The sequence below is a fragment of the Triturus cristatus genome, chromosome 4_1 (genome assembly GCF_964204655.1).
Source record: "Triturus cristatus chromosome 4_1, aTriCri1.1, whole genome shotgun sequence".
NCBI lineage: Eukaryota > Metazoa > Chordata > Amphibia > Caudata > Salamandridae > Triturus > Triturus cristatus.
Window position 1 is genome coordinate 6,623,164 of NC_140585.1, and position 14,515 is coordinate 6,637,678.

The 14,515-nt window shown below is 45.9% G+C and overlaps 1 protein-coding gene across 1 annotated transcript in view; it reads left to right on the forward strand.

Moving 5' to 3' along the window:
* The window catches only part of LOC146839268 (alpha-tectorin-like), a 275,007-nt gene that overhangs the window by 99,224 nt on the left and 161,268 nt on the right, over positions 1-14,515 (forward strand). The window contains exon 6 of the mRNA XM_085650330.1: positions 7,477-7,604. Coding sequence (XP_085506456.1) covers positions 7,477-7,604 — 128 coding nt within the window. The remainder of the gene's footprint in view (positions 1-7,476; positions 7,605-14,515) is intronic.

The following is a 14,515-nucleotide window of genomic DNA, read 5'->3' on the forward strand; positions in this document are numbered from 1 at the left end:
TGTGTGATCCGCATATGATAGTAGTGGGACAGGGTATTCACTGCCATTGACACTGTGTCATCCGCAGATGATAGTAGTGTGACAGGGTATTCACTGCCACTAATACTGTGTCCTCCGCAGATGATAGTACTGGGACAGGTTATTCACTGCCATTAACACTGTGTCATCCGCAGATGATAGTAGTGGGACAGGGTATTCACTGCCATTAACACTGTGTCATCCGCATATGATGGTAGTGGGACATGGTATTCACTGCCATTAACACTGTGTCATCCGCATATGATGGTAGTGGGACAGGGTATTCATTGCCATTAACACTGTGTCATCCGCATATGATGGTAGTGGGACAGGGTATTCATTGCCATTAACACTGTGTCATCCGCATATGATAGTAATGGGACAGGGTATTCACTGCCATTAACACTGTGTGATCCGCATATGATAGTAGTGGGACAGGGTATTCACTGCCATTAACACTGTGTGATCCGCATATGATAGTAGTGGGACAGGGTATTCACTGCCATTGACACTGTGTCATCCGCAGATGATAGTAGTGTGACAGGGTATTCACTGCCACTAATACTGTGTCCTCCGCAGATGATAGTACTGGGACAGGTTATTCACTGCCATTAACACTGTGTCATCCGCAGATGATAGTAGTGGGACAGGGTATTCACTGCCATTAACACTGTGTCTTCCCCATATGATAGTAGTGGGACAGGGTATTCACAGCCATTAACACTGTGTCATCCGCAGATGATAGTAGTGGGACAGGGTATTCACTGCCATTAACACTGTGTCATCCGCATATGATGGTAGTGGGACAGGGTATTCATTGCCATTAACACTGTGTCATCCGCATATGATGGTAGTGGGACAGGGTATTCATTGCCATTAACACTGTGTCATCCGCATATGATGGTAGTGGGACAGGGTATTCATTGCCATTAACACTGTGTCATCCGCATATGATAGTAATGGGACAGGGTATTCACTGCCATTAACACTGTGTGATCCGCATATGATAGTAGTGGGACAGGGTATTCACTGCCATTAACACTGTGTGATCCGCATATGATAGTAGTGGGACAGGGTATTCACTGCCATTGACACTGTGTCATCCGCAGATGATAGTAGTGTGACAGGGTATTCACTGCCACTAATACTGTGTCCTCCGCAGATGATAGTACTGGGACAGGTTATTCACTGCCATTAACACTGTGTCATCCGCAGATGATAGTAGTGGGACAAGGTATTCACTGCCATTAACACTGTGTCTTCCCCATATGATAGTAGTGGGACAGGGTATTCACAGCCATTAACACTGTGTCATCCGCAGATGATAGTAGTGGGACAGGGTATTCACTGCCATTAACACTGTGTCATCCGCATATGATGGTAGTGGGACAGGGTATTCATTGCCATTAACACTGTGTCATCCGCATATGATGGTAGTGGGACAGGGTATTCATTGCCATTAACACTGTGTCATCCGCATATGATAGTAATGGGACAGGGTATTCACTGCCATTAACACTGTGTCATCCGCACATGATAGTAGTGGGACAGGGTATTCACTGCCATTAACACTGTGTGATCCGCATATGATAGTAGTGGGACAGGGTATTCACTGCCATTGACACTGTGTCATCCGCAGATGATAGTAGTGATACAGGGTATTCACTGCCATTAACACTGTGTGATCCGCATATGATAGTAGTGGGACAGGGTATTCACTGCCATTAACACTGTGTGATCCGCATATGATAGTAGTGGGACAGGGTATTCACTGCCATTGACACTGTGTCATCCGCAGATGATAGTAGTGTGACAGGGTATTCACTGCCACTAATACTGTGTCCTCCGCAGATGATAGTACTGGGACAGGTTATTCACTGCCATTAACACTGTGTCATCCGCAGATGATAGTAGTGGGACAGGGTTTTCACTGCCATTAACACTGTGTCATCCGCCGATGATAGTAGTGAGACAGGGTATTCACTGCCATTAACCTGGTGTCCTCCGCAGTTAATAGTAGTGGGACAGGGTATTCGCTGCCATTAACACGGTGTCCTCCGCAGATGATAGTAGTGGTACAGGGTATTCACTGCCATTAACACTGTGCCATCCACATATGATAGTAGTGTGACAGGGTATTCACTGCCATTAACACTGTGTCCTCCGCAGATGATAGTAGTGGTACAGGGTATTCACTGCCATTAACACTGTGCCATCCACATATGATAGTAGTGTGACAGGGTATTCACTGCCATTAACACTGTGTCCTCCGCAGATGATAGTAGTGGTACAGGGTATTCACTGCCATTAACACTGTGTCCTCTGCAGATGATAGTATTGATACAGGGTATTCACTGCCATTAACACTGTGTCATCCACATATGATAGTAGTGGGACAGGGTATTCACTGCCATTAACACTGTGTCATCCGCATATGATAGTAGTGGGACAGGGTATTCACTGCCATTAACACTGTGTCATCCACATATGATAGTAGTGGGACAGGGTATTCACTGCCATTAACACTGTGTCATCCGCATATGATAGTAGTGGGACAGGGTATTCACTGCCATTAACACTGTGTGATCCGCATATGATAGTAGTGGGACAGGGTATTCACTGCCATTAACACTGTGTCCTCCGCAGATGATAGTATTGATACAGGGTATTCACTGCCATTAACACTGCGTCATCCACATATGATAGTAGTGGGACAGGGTTCCCACTAATTCAAGGAATATCAATCTCCTAATCCAATAAAAAAGCCTCTAGGGTGTTTGTGCCGATTAAAAAGAGAAAGGGGCTAAAATGCACCCTTGAACACCTTTTATGGAGGCAATCAGCTTGGTCTGTTCCCCTTTGCTGACATATCGTATTACCACTGTGGTGTTAGTCTGTAACCTCAGTAGGAGGGAAATCAGTGCTTCTTCAACGCCCATTCTTCCCCTCAGGGACCACAATTTGTCCTGATTAACGGTGTCAAAGGCACTGGACAAGTCCATGAAGGGCAGGTGGATGGACCCCCTCCTGGCCTTCATGTACTTGCCAATGATCAGGGACAAATTGAGACATGACGGGGATACTCTGCGGACTGTACTGGGGCACCAAGATGAGGATAACAAAAGCCTTGCAAGTGACTAGGGAAGAGAGGGGCGTGGTCCAGGGGGTCATTCCTTGCAAGAGATCAGCCACCCATTGTGAAAAGGGACAGGGAGGGCAGGGACAAGTCACAGGTGCCATCCTGCTCTCTTGGAGTCCATGTCTCATAAAGGGCACCCAGAGAAGGGCATGAGCAGCGGGCGTGACACGCATGCACCACCCATGGAATGCCTCTCTGACCCCAAGTAATGCATGGCAGCGCACAGGGCTGCATTGCGTTCCTTTTTGTTCAAAGCGATGCAAATCGACACTTGCGTTGCTCTGTGAATGCCAAAATGGATTTTACATCAGGTCTGCTTCAAAAAAGAAGTGCAAACCTATTGCAAAATCTTTGTAAATCCGGCCTTTGTGTCTGCATGGTCACATTCAGTGGTTTGCTCCTCTCGGAGCTTGAGAATTGCTCATTCGTGTCCTGTACCGGGTCAGGACACTTCTTTCGTGTCTCCTGACTGGGTCCATTCAGAGGATGTTCTTTTTCTTACATCGTGTCAAAGTTGGGGAACCCTCCTCCCATACATAACCACAGATGGAACAAACATCTTTCTTGCCTTGTAGCCCTGAAAATGCAGCAGCTTGTGTCGAGTCTAGGATTGATCCCTGGTTAGAGTGTATTCTACTCTATGAATCTGCGCTTGTGCCTGGACTCCTTTTGTCTCATCCGGGTAACTTCGCAGGATTAGTGGCTGTAGAGCTCTCCTGATCTATGTCTGCTCTTAAAAAATGCTGCTCATTCATTCATTCATTCCTGGCCAGACTCCACTGCCTTCAGTGTGAGCCACAAAGCGGCAGCTGCAGTGCAGACGCGCTGTCCAGACTCCGCTGCCTTCAGTGTGAGCCACAGTGCGGCAGCTGCAGTGCAGACGCGCTGTCCAGACTCCGCTGCCTTCAGTGTGAGCCACAGTGCGGCAGCTGCAGTGCAGATGCGCTGTCCAGACTCCGCTGCCTTCAGTGTGAGCCACAGTGCGGCAGCTGCAGTGCAGACGCGCTGTCCAGACTCCGCTGCCTTCAGTGTGAGCCACAGTGCGGCAGCTGCACTGTAGACGTGCTGTCCAGACTCCGCTGCCTTCAGTGTGAGCCACAGTGCGGCAGCTGCAGTGCAGACGCGCTGTCCAGACTCCGCTGCCTTCAGTGTGAGCCACAGTGCGGCAGCTGCAGTGCGGACGCGCTGTCCAGACTCCGCTGCCTTCAGTGTGAGCCACAGTGCGGCAGCTGCAGTGCGGACGCGCTGTCCAGACTCCGCTGCCTTCAGTGTGAGCCACAGTGCGGCAGCTGCAGTGTAGACGCGCTGTCCAGACTCCGCTGCCTTCAGTGTGAGCCACAGTGCGGCAGCTGCAGTGTAGACGCGCTGTTCAGACTCCGCTGCCTTCAGTGTGAGCCACAGTGCGGCAGCTGCAGTGTAGACGCGCTGTCCAGACTCCGCTGCCTTCAGTGTGAGCCACAGTGCGGCAGCTGCAGTGTGGACGCGCTGTCCAGACTCCGCTGCCTTCAGTGTGAGCCACGGTGCGGCAGCTGCAGTGTGGACGCGCTGTCCAGACTCCGCTGCCTTCAGTGTGAGCCACGGTGCGGCAGCTGCAGTGTAGACGCGCTGGCCAGACTCCGCTGCCTTCAGAGTGAGCCACGGTGCGGCAGCTGCAGTGTAGACGCGTTGGCCATACTTCGCTGCCTTCAGTGTGAGCCACAGTGCGGCAGCTGCAGTGTAGATGCGCTGTCCAGACTCCGCTGCCTTCAGTGTGAGCCACAGTGCGGCAGCTGCAGTGCGGACGCGCTGTCCAGACTCCGCTGCCTTCAGTGTGAGCCACAGTGCGGCAGCTGCAGTGCGGACGCGCTGTCCAGACTCCGCTGCCTTCAGTGTGAGCCACAGTGCAGCAGCTGCAGTGTAGATGCGCTGTCCAGACTCCGCTGCCTTCAGTGTGAGCCACAATGCGGCAGCTGCAGTGTAGACGCGCTGTCCAGACTCCGCTGCCTTCAGTGTGAGCCACAGTGCGGCAGCTGCAGTGCGGACGCGCTGTCCAGACTCCGCTGCCTTCAGTGTGAGCCACAGTGCCGCAGCTGCAGTGTGGACACGCTGTCCAGACTCCGCTGCCTTCAGTGTGAGCCACAGTGCCGCAGCTGCAGTGCGGACGCGCTGTCCAGACTCCGCTGCCTTCAGTGTGAGCCACAGTGCGGCAGCTGCAGTGTAGATGCGCTGTCCAGACTCCGCTGCCTTCAGTGTGAGCCACAGTGTGGCAGCTGCAGTGTGGACGCGCTGTCCAGACTCCGCTGCCTTCAGTGTGAGCCACAGTGCGGCAGCTGAAGTGTAGACGCGCTGTCCAGACTCCGCTGCCTTCAGTGTGAGCCACAGTGCGGCAGCTGCAGTGTGGACGCGCTGTCCAGACTCCGCTGCCTTCAGTGTGAGCCACAGTGCGGCAGCTGCAGTGTGGACGCGCTGTCCAGACTCCGCTGCCTTCAGTGTGAGCCACAGTGCGGCAGCTGCAGTGTGGACGCGCTGTCCAGACTCCGCTGCCTTCAGTGTGAGCCACAGTGCGGCAGCTGCAGTGTGGACGCGCTGTCCAGACTCCGCTGCCTTCAGTGTGAGCCACAGTGCGGCAGCTGCAGTGTAGACGCGCTGTCCAGACTCCGCTGCCTTCAGTGTGAGCCACAGTGCGGCAGCTGCAGTGTAGACGCGCAGTCCAGACTCCGCTGCCTTCAGTGTGAGCCACAGTGCAGCAGCTGCAGTGTAGACGCGCTGTCCAGACTCCGCTGCCTTCAGTGTGAGCCACAGTGCGGCAGCTGCAGTGTAGACGCGCTGTCCAGACTCCGCTGCCTTCAGTGTGAGCCACAGTGCGGCAGCTGCAGTGTAGACGCGCTGTCCAGACTCCGCTGCCTTCAGTGTGAGCCACAGTGCGGCAGCTGCAGTGCGGACGCGCTGCCCAGACTCCGCTGCCTTCAGTGTGAGCCACAGTGCGGCAGGTGCAGTGTGGACGCGCTGTCCAGACTCCGCTGCCTTCAGTGTGAGCCACAGTGCGGCAGCTGCAGTGTAGATGCGCTGTCCAGACTCCGCTGCCTTCAGTGTGAGCCACAATGCGGCAGCTGCAGTGTAGACGCGCTGTCCAGACTCCGCTGCCTTCAGTGTGAGCCACAGTGCGGCAGCTGCAGTGTAGACGTGCTGTCCAGACTCCGCTGCCTTCAGTGTGAGCCACAGTGCTGCCGCTCTGTTGTTTTGGCGTCACTTGGAAAATATTTTTTTGTTTTTCAAAATCAAAGTACCAACCTTTAACGCGTTTAAAGAACGTAAATCGATGCCCCTGATGTGTAAGGGGCGCACTCCCTGTGCGTCCGAGGATTTGACTGAAGTCCCTGCCTGGGACGCTGTGACTCACATGGAAATCTGGTTCTCCTGCCCTGGATAGGGCGGTGCGACCGTCACTGGACCTGGAGGTGAATGGTGAAGTATGTTTGCTGGTGCAGCCAGGACAGTTGCCGACATCTATACAAGGTGTGGAAGCCACGAGCTTGGCAGAGATGATGGTGTTCACCCACTCTGCCAAACTCCAATGGGCTTATTTACAAGAGTAATGTGCCGCTGGAGCGTCACTCATTTGGCGTAATCCTCTCAATCGTATCTATGAGGCGTTGTGAGGCCACCTTGCGTTGCTTTGCATCAAGCCAGCAGAAGTCGCTGCGCTGCCTTACTCTCCATCAAGGAGGCATTCCATGGGCGATGTCTTTGGTGTTCTCATTCAACGCCCATGGATCTTGCCATTGCCCCAGATTTATGTAATCACAGAAACCTGCGGCACTGCCAGAACCTTGCGCCTTCCCAGAGGAAGCGTCACGAGGACATTGTTTTCATTTCTCTTCATTTCTTTTCTTCTTTACACACGTGCTTCATTCTGCAGTAAACATAGAATGAGGAAGCCGCCTCACTGGATTGTTTTTGTGCAGGAAGATGCCCCTACCTGCACAAACATATCCTACCAACCACGCAGACCCCCTTGCGCCAAGGTGCAAGGGGGCCTCCAATGGCACTAGGCACCAAATTGTGCGCCAGCGCTGGCTACAAGGAACGGAAAACGTCCTGTCTCGCAAATGCAGTGCATTCCCGCCCTTTCAAATTGGCGAAGGGCAGCGCAGCAAAAGGCCTTGCTGTGTTGCCCTATGCCATTTTTTCTAATGAGACACTAAATGGCCTCCAATGTGTTTTGAATGCACCTCCCAGACACCTAACTTCCCTCTTATAGGAGTGTTTCATATACCCAGCAGCACCCACATCTGAGCGCAAAATGTATCTAATTCTTTTACCTCTGCTTCGTCAAACAGGTCCTATTCTGTATCCCTTTGGACCGTCCATCGACTCTATGATGACTCATGCGGACGACGAAAGCTCTGATGCTATCCCCATCTCCAGACAATTTACTTTCTACGGAGTGACCTACGGTTCTCTCTATGTGAGTCCTGTTTACATCTCCTGTTTGAGATCTTATGTGCTTGTGACGTCTCTTCTGCATCCATCCATCCATCCATCCATCCATCCATCCTACTGTTAGACATGTGAGAAAACATTCCATGGACTGATGAGAGATATGAACTTCCAGACTTGGGGGCACACTTGCAAAAACCTTTCACACAGTGCATGGCAGCAAGCAAAGTTTCTCTGCTGCATTGCATGAAAGCAAGAGGGCAGACAGGCTCCATATTTACAAAGACATGGAGCATTCCTGCTCGCTCCTTGCGCTGAGCAGTGAGCGCAATCTAACGCCTGACACAGCCCCCTTGCACCAGTGTACGAGGGCGCTTGTGGCATGTGGGATTGTTTTCTGCAGGACGGAGTACCTCCCTGCACCGAAGCAATCCTTACAAGCATGTTTCCTTTTTCTTTGTGTGCTGCTGGAAAGAGGAAGTAGCGAGGGGGAATCGAGATATTCCTCCTCGCTACACCGCTCCTGGAAGGGGTAGTACTCTGAGGTTTAGTAGCTTTAGTAAATCTGGGAATGCCCCAAAGTCCATGTGTGACTGCACGGGAACTCCCACGCTGACCCCTGCAATGCCCCCACGTTGGAATGTAATTCAGCACAAGCAGCTGCCTTGCGTTACATTTCTTTACAAAATCTGGGAGGGCCGCGCACATCACATTGACTGGTTTGAGATCTTATGTGCTCGTGACGTCTCTTCTGCCTCCATCATCCGACTGTTAGACATGGAACACTGACATGTGACAAAACAATCCATGGACTAATGAGTTATGTGAACTTTCAGACTCATTTTCCACTTAGATACCAATATTCCCAAGAACCCCCCACCCCCCGCGCAGCTCATTTATGTAGTCAGCTTTCCATCTTGTCCCAAATTACAGGAGAACATCTTGGGTGTGAATAGTGAACTCTATATGTGTGCTAAATAATGCATGTATGTATGAATGCATGTGTGTATGTATATATATATTCACTGAAAAAACCAGAGGTTTCACACATGTTATAGTTAGCTGGACATTTCACTCGTACAAAACCATTGAAATTCCCCCGTTATAGTTAGTTCAGCTAACTATAACTCGCGCGCCCGCAATCCACTGCTGATTACGTCACATATTACATCACTCATGACATGGTCAGTGACATCACTCATGACATCACTGATGACATCTCAAATGACATCACTGATGACATCACTTATGACATCATCCTTGTGTAAGAGTGGCAGACCTCCTCTTATCCGAATATAAACTTTGATACACACATTGAAAAATACAAACTAAGGCTTTGAATACTATAGAGATACCAATACCAGTTAGAACAACCTATTCAGTAATTCCAAAATCTACATACGCATCCACTCATTCATCAACCCTTCTATATAGTCACTCATACATGTACTCAGTCATCATATGCACTCATACACCTATACATCCTGTTACACACCTATACTCATACATAGAGTTACTCACACACATACTCACACATGCAAATAAACATCCATTTACTTGCATGTACAGCTATACACACACCAGTACACTTACTTCTACAGAAACGTACACATACTTACTCTCTAAAACAATCAGTTATAGAAACACATACTTATTTATACAGGAACTCTTCTAATCTCTCATTCTCATATATCCTCACTTGTACACATCAATACTCACATATACTAGTTCAAAACATATGGACTTACTCATAAAGACACTATTGAGACAGTCATTCACTCTCTTACTCACCCATACACACACTCATCCACCCATACTGTCCTGCTCACATACTGTCTTCAAAATACATACAAACAGTGAGTCACTCATTCATGCATCCATACGCTAAGTAACATCCCCCACTGAACCATACAGACACTCATACTGATACTCTAAAAACGAACTAATAACCCATATACACACTCATGTAGCTACTCACCAACCCATGCAGCCACTTATACACAAAGCGAGACGCTGATACAGATATTTAAATATTTAAACATTACTCACTAATACTTGTATTCACTAAGATACTGTTAATAAGTCAGTTATACAATTAATTTTACAAAAAAACATCAATTTAGACACTTATTTACCCATTTTTTCTTCCATTAACCTTTAGATATACATATATAAAAAATATTTATTTTTCAGAAAGACACACATTCACTGGATGATGTCATCAGTGATGTCATCAGTGATGTCATTTGAGATGTCATCAGTGATGTCATCAGTGATGTCACTGACGATGTCATGAGTGATGTAATATGTGACGTCATCAGCAGTGGATTGTGGGCGCGCGAGTTTTAGTTAGCTGAACTAACTATAACGCCGGAATTTCTATGGTTTTGTACGAGTGAAATGTCCAACTAACTATAACGTTCCTGAAACCTATGGTTTTTCTGTGGGTTTCTATAAAGTTTAATTTTGTTTTATATATATATGCCAAGCTGTATTGAGGAATGAGTGGGTGTATAAGTGTCTGTATGGAGGATTTAGTAGGTACGTGACTGACTGTATAAATGAGTGATTAAATGTGTCTTACTGAATAAATGGGTTAGTGACTAAACTGTATGAAAGTCTGTATCAGTCTGTCTGTTGTTGTGTAAGCTGCTGCATGGGTTGGTGAGTAGCTTTATGAGTGTCTATATGGGTTATTGATTGCTTGCCTGAGTATTTGTATGGCTGCCTGTGTGGGTGGGTGGGAGGTGTGTGACTCTGTGTATAGATGTGTGAGTGGTTGATTCACTGGGTGTATGGGTTCAAGAGTGCATGTGGATACAGCTGTATGGGTGGGTGAGTGTGTGTATGGGTGTGTTGGTGAGTGAATGGATGTCTCAGTGGTACATGTGCAAGTAACTACATATGTAAAAGGCAGTATATGTGAGTAATAGTGTATATAAATAACAATATGTGAGAGTCAGTAATTGTGAGATTGGCTGCATGGATGAGTGTGTATTTGTATCAGTGATTCTATAAGAGAGTAATTATGTGTTAGTATCTGTATGAATAAGTGAGGTTGTGTCTGTATAATTGCATAGGTCAGTAAATGGAAGTATGATTGATTCTTTGCATGACTGACTAAGGGTGTGAGTAACTCTGGATAAGTGGCAGTGTGTGAGTGTCTGTATAGGTGTATGGTTGCATATTATAATGTTGTATTGATGAGTGACTGTATGTATGAGTGACTGTATGGGTGAATGAGTGGATGTGTGGGTAGACCTAGGAATCAGTCAGTGCGTATTTAGTAAGTGGTATTGATGTGTCTATTTTTTTTAAAATGGTAGTCCGTATTTTAGAGTGGGTGTATCAAAGGTTATATTCAGGTGTGGGGAGGTGCATCAGATTTTCACATGGATGATGTCATCAGTGATATCATGAGTGATGTCATCAGTGATGTCACTGACCATGTCATGAATGATGTAATATGTGACGTCATCAGCAGTGCATTGCGGGGGCGCGAGTTATAGTTAGCTGACCTAACTATAACACCGTAATTTCTATGGTTTTGTACGAGTGAAATGTCCAACTAACCATAACGTTCCTGAAACCTATGGTTTTTTCAGTTAATTTCTATGGTTTCTTAAATGTTAATTTCTAACTATAATGTGCCTGAAACATATGTTTTTTTCAGTGAATTTCTATGGTTTTTTAAATGCAAATCTCTAACTATAATGTCCCTGAAGCCTATGCTTTTTCCAGTGAATTTCAAAGGTTTTTTAAATGAAAATCTATAAGTCTAATGTACCTCAATCCAATTTTTTTATTATATATATATATTTATATATATATATATATATATATATATATATATATATATATATATATATATAATTCAGTCTGGCCCAAGTTCGGAGGCTCCCGGGTGCTCTGAGGCGGTGCACGCGAGGCGCAGCAGGACCCGCTGCGAATACAAGAATTCAGCTTTTCCCATAGGGAAGTTTTTTCCTCATGCACACGGAGTCAAAAACCACACCGGGTTTTAGATCAAATTACAGTTTCTTTATTTCAGCATACAGCAAAACCTAATGCGTTTCGGTCTCTACGGAGACCTTGCTCACAGGTAGTGTGTTTGACAAAATTTGTGCTTTTAAATAAAAGGGGAAGGGGGAGAAACCAATTGGGTTACATCACTTCCTGTAAGTTGTACAGGCATTCTGGGACATGTAGTTTGTTGATTCAAAAAATAGCGCAAAACGTAGATTTTTATCTTTTTCACAAAAAGCATACTTCCAAAATTAAAGTTTCTTATAGTTTTTGCATTTAACTCATGCATTTGTTGTCATACTAGGTAACATAAAGACTTAAATTGACAAACCTCCACAAAATCATATCAAGGCCCTCCAGTGGGCAAAACCTATTTCACACTAAATTCTTTTTTTTTTAAATTATAATCATACATTTCAATTGATGTGTTATTTGAACAACTTAGATAAGTATAATAAAGCCCTCTGGTGGGCGAACCATTCCACACCATAATTCGTAATTCAACGTTTCACTGTGCAAAATAAATGATTGTTCAAACATGTCCAGAATGAAGCAAAATGTGTGAGAAAAAATGTGTGAATTTGCAAAGAGTGAGCAACAGTCATTATCTGATAAGTATGTAAGTACATCTTTACAGGTGGCAGTGTAGTTCTTCATCTTGATTATGCCCGAACGGGCTCAAGGTCCGGAAATTCATAATATGTTTGGACTCTTTTTGTCTCATCACCAGTTCACGATCTCCGCCTCTTCTATTTGGTCCAACACGTTCGATTCCATAGAAATTTAAGGATTTCCAATCACCTTTATGTTCCTTCTCCATGTGTCTAGCCATGGCATTGCTGCGATCAGAGTTAATTGTCGCACGGACATGCTCCAAAATCCGTAGTTTGAGTTCTTTTTTGGTGCTTCCAATATATTTCTTTAAGCATGGGCACTCAAGGGCGTACACAACAAACTGAGTTTTGCAATTAATTAATTGTTCGATTTTCCATGTTTTTTTGTTTGCCATCTGTAACTCCTTAGTTGTCTTCGCAATGCAACAAACTTTGCATCCTGAACATTTATAGAATCCTTTCGGTCTACGCCATACTTCGGGTTTTTTTGGTTCCTGAAAATGACTATGAATCAATTTGTCCTTCAGGTTTTTTGCCCTTCAATAGGTCACATTTGGGTGATCTCCTACAATTTGAGACACTGTAGGGTCCATGTGGAGAATGTGCCAGTTTTTTTTAAGAATCCTTATGATCGCTTGGTTGGCCGTTGAGTGAGTGGTGATGAAGCGTATTTTATCTGATTCGTCCTTTGTTGATTTATATTTATCCATCAATAAATCGGTTCTATTAATCATTGTAGAGCGATTAGAGGCAATTTGAATCCAAGCTGGGTTATATTTTCGTTTTAAAAACCTATTTTTGGCTAGGTCTTTTTGTTGTTGCCAGTCGTTTTCGTTTGAACAAATTCTTTTGATTCGGAGAAATTCTCCATACGGGATGTTTTGTAGAAGACTAGGTTGATGAAAACTCTGAGCATGTAGGACCGCATTTGTCGCGGTGTTTTTACGGTGTAATGTAGTATGCAATACATTGTCTTTAACGAAAATCTCCGTATCCAGAAACACAACCCTAGAGTCACTGATTGTATAGGTAAAGTTTAAACCAAAATTGGAGTTGTTCAAAATTTTGAAGTACCTTTCAAATTCCTCATTTGTTCCTTCCCAAATTAGCAATAAATCGTCTATATACCTAAGCCAAGCTATGGTTTTTTGGACCGCTTGATCGTTTTCCGATCTCCATGCCCATGTCTTTTCCCATTGCCCCATTGTCAGGCAGGCATACGACGGGCTAAAAGAAAAGCCCATTGCGGTGCCTTTTGCTTGCCGGTAGATTTCATTTCCAAATAAGAAGATATTTTGCTCCAAGCACATCGAAATCATCTCCAACAGCATGTTATTATGATCAGTCAGTTGTATACTTCTGTCCTTAAGGAAAGATTTAACTGCTTCAATGCCAATTTTATTTTCAATATTGGAGTATAAGGATATTACATCCATTGTGATCAATTTGTACGTTGGTTGCCATGGAGTGTCCTGTAATCTTCTTAGCATGTCACCCGTGTCTTTTATGTAAGATGTTAAGCCCTTTACATAGGGTAATAGAAACACATCAATGTAGTTGGCAATAGGTTCTAATAATGCCCCTTTGGCGGAGATTATTGGTCTTCCTGGCGGTCTAGTGGCGTGTTTATGGATCTTAGGCAAAAAATAGATTGTTGCCATTTTGGGGTGTTTTGTTTGAAGATATTTGAATTCATCAATATCCAATAGTTTTTGTGAGAACCACAAATCCAATTTTGTATCCAAATCTTCTTTTAGTTTAGGTAAAGGGTTGGTTTTTAGTTTTTCATAATATTCCTTGTTTTCTAATTGTGAATGAGCTTCCCGCATATATGCCTCCTTGTCTAGAACAACGACATTGCCACCCTTATCAGCAATTTTAATTTCGATGGTATCATCTTTTTGCAGTGAGTTGAGAGCCTGGCGTTCTTGTTTGGATAAGTTATCTTTAGTGAATGGTATGTTTAGTTGGTAAAGATCTTTTACAACACATTCCTGAAAGAAATCAATTTTGTTCCCAGGAGGGAGTTGTGGGTAAAATCTGGACTTTGGTTTTATGTTGGAAATTCCAGCTCCTAACTGTACACAATATGTTTGTACTTGTCCTCCTCCTTCTTGGGGCGTTTGGCTTAGTTCCATCAAATTTACAAAGTGTTCCGCGTCCTCTATGGGAGTTTGGAGGGTCGGTTGAATGATTTTTTTTCTGTAATTAGCCATGTCCGGTTTGTCAATAAATAGTTTGGCAAGTTTAATCTTTCTTATAAACTTGTAAAGGTCAATTCTAGTTTCAGCTAGATTTA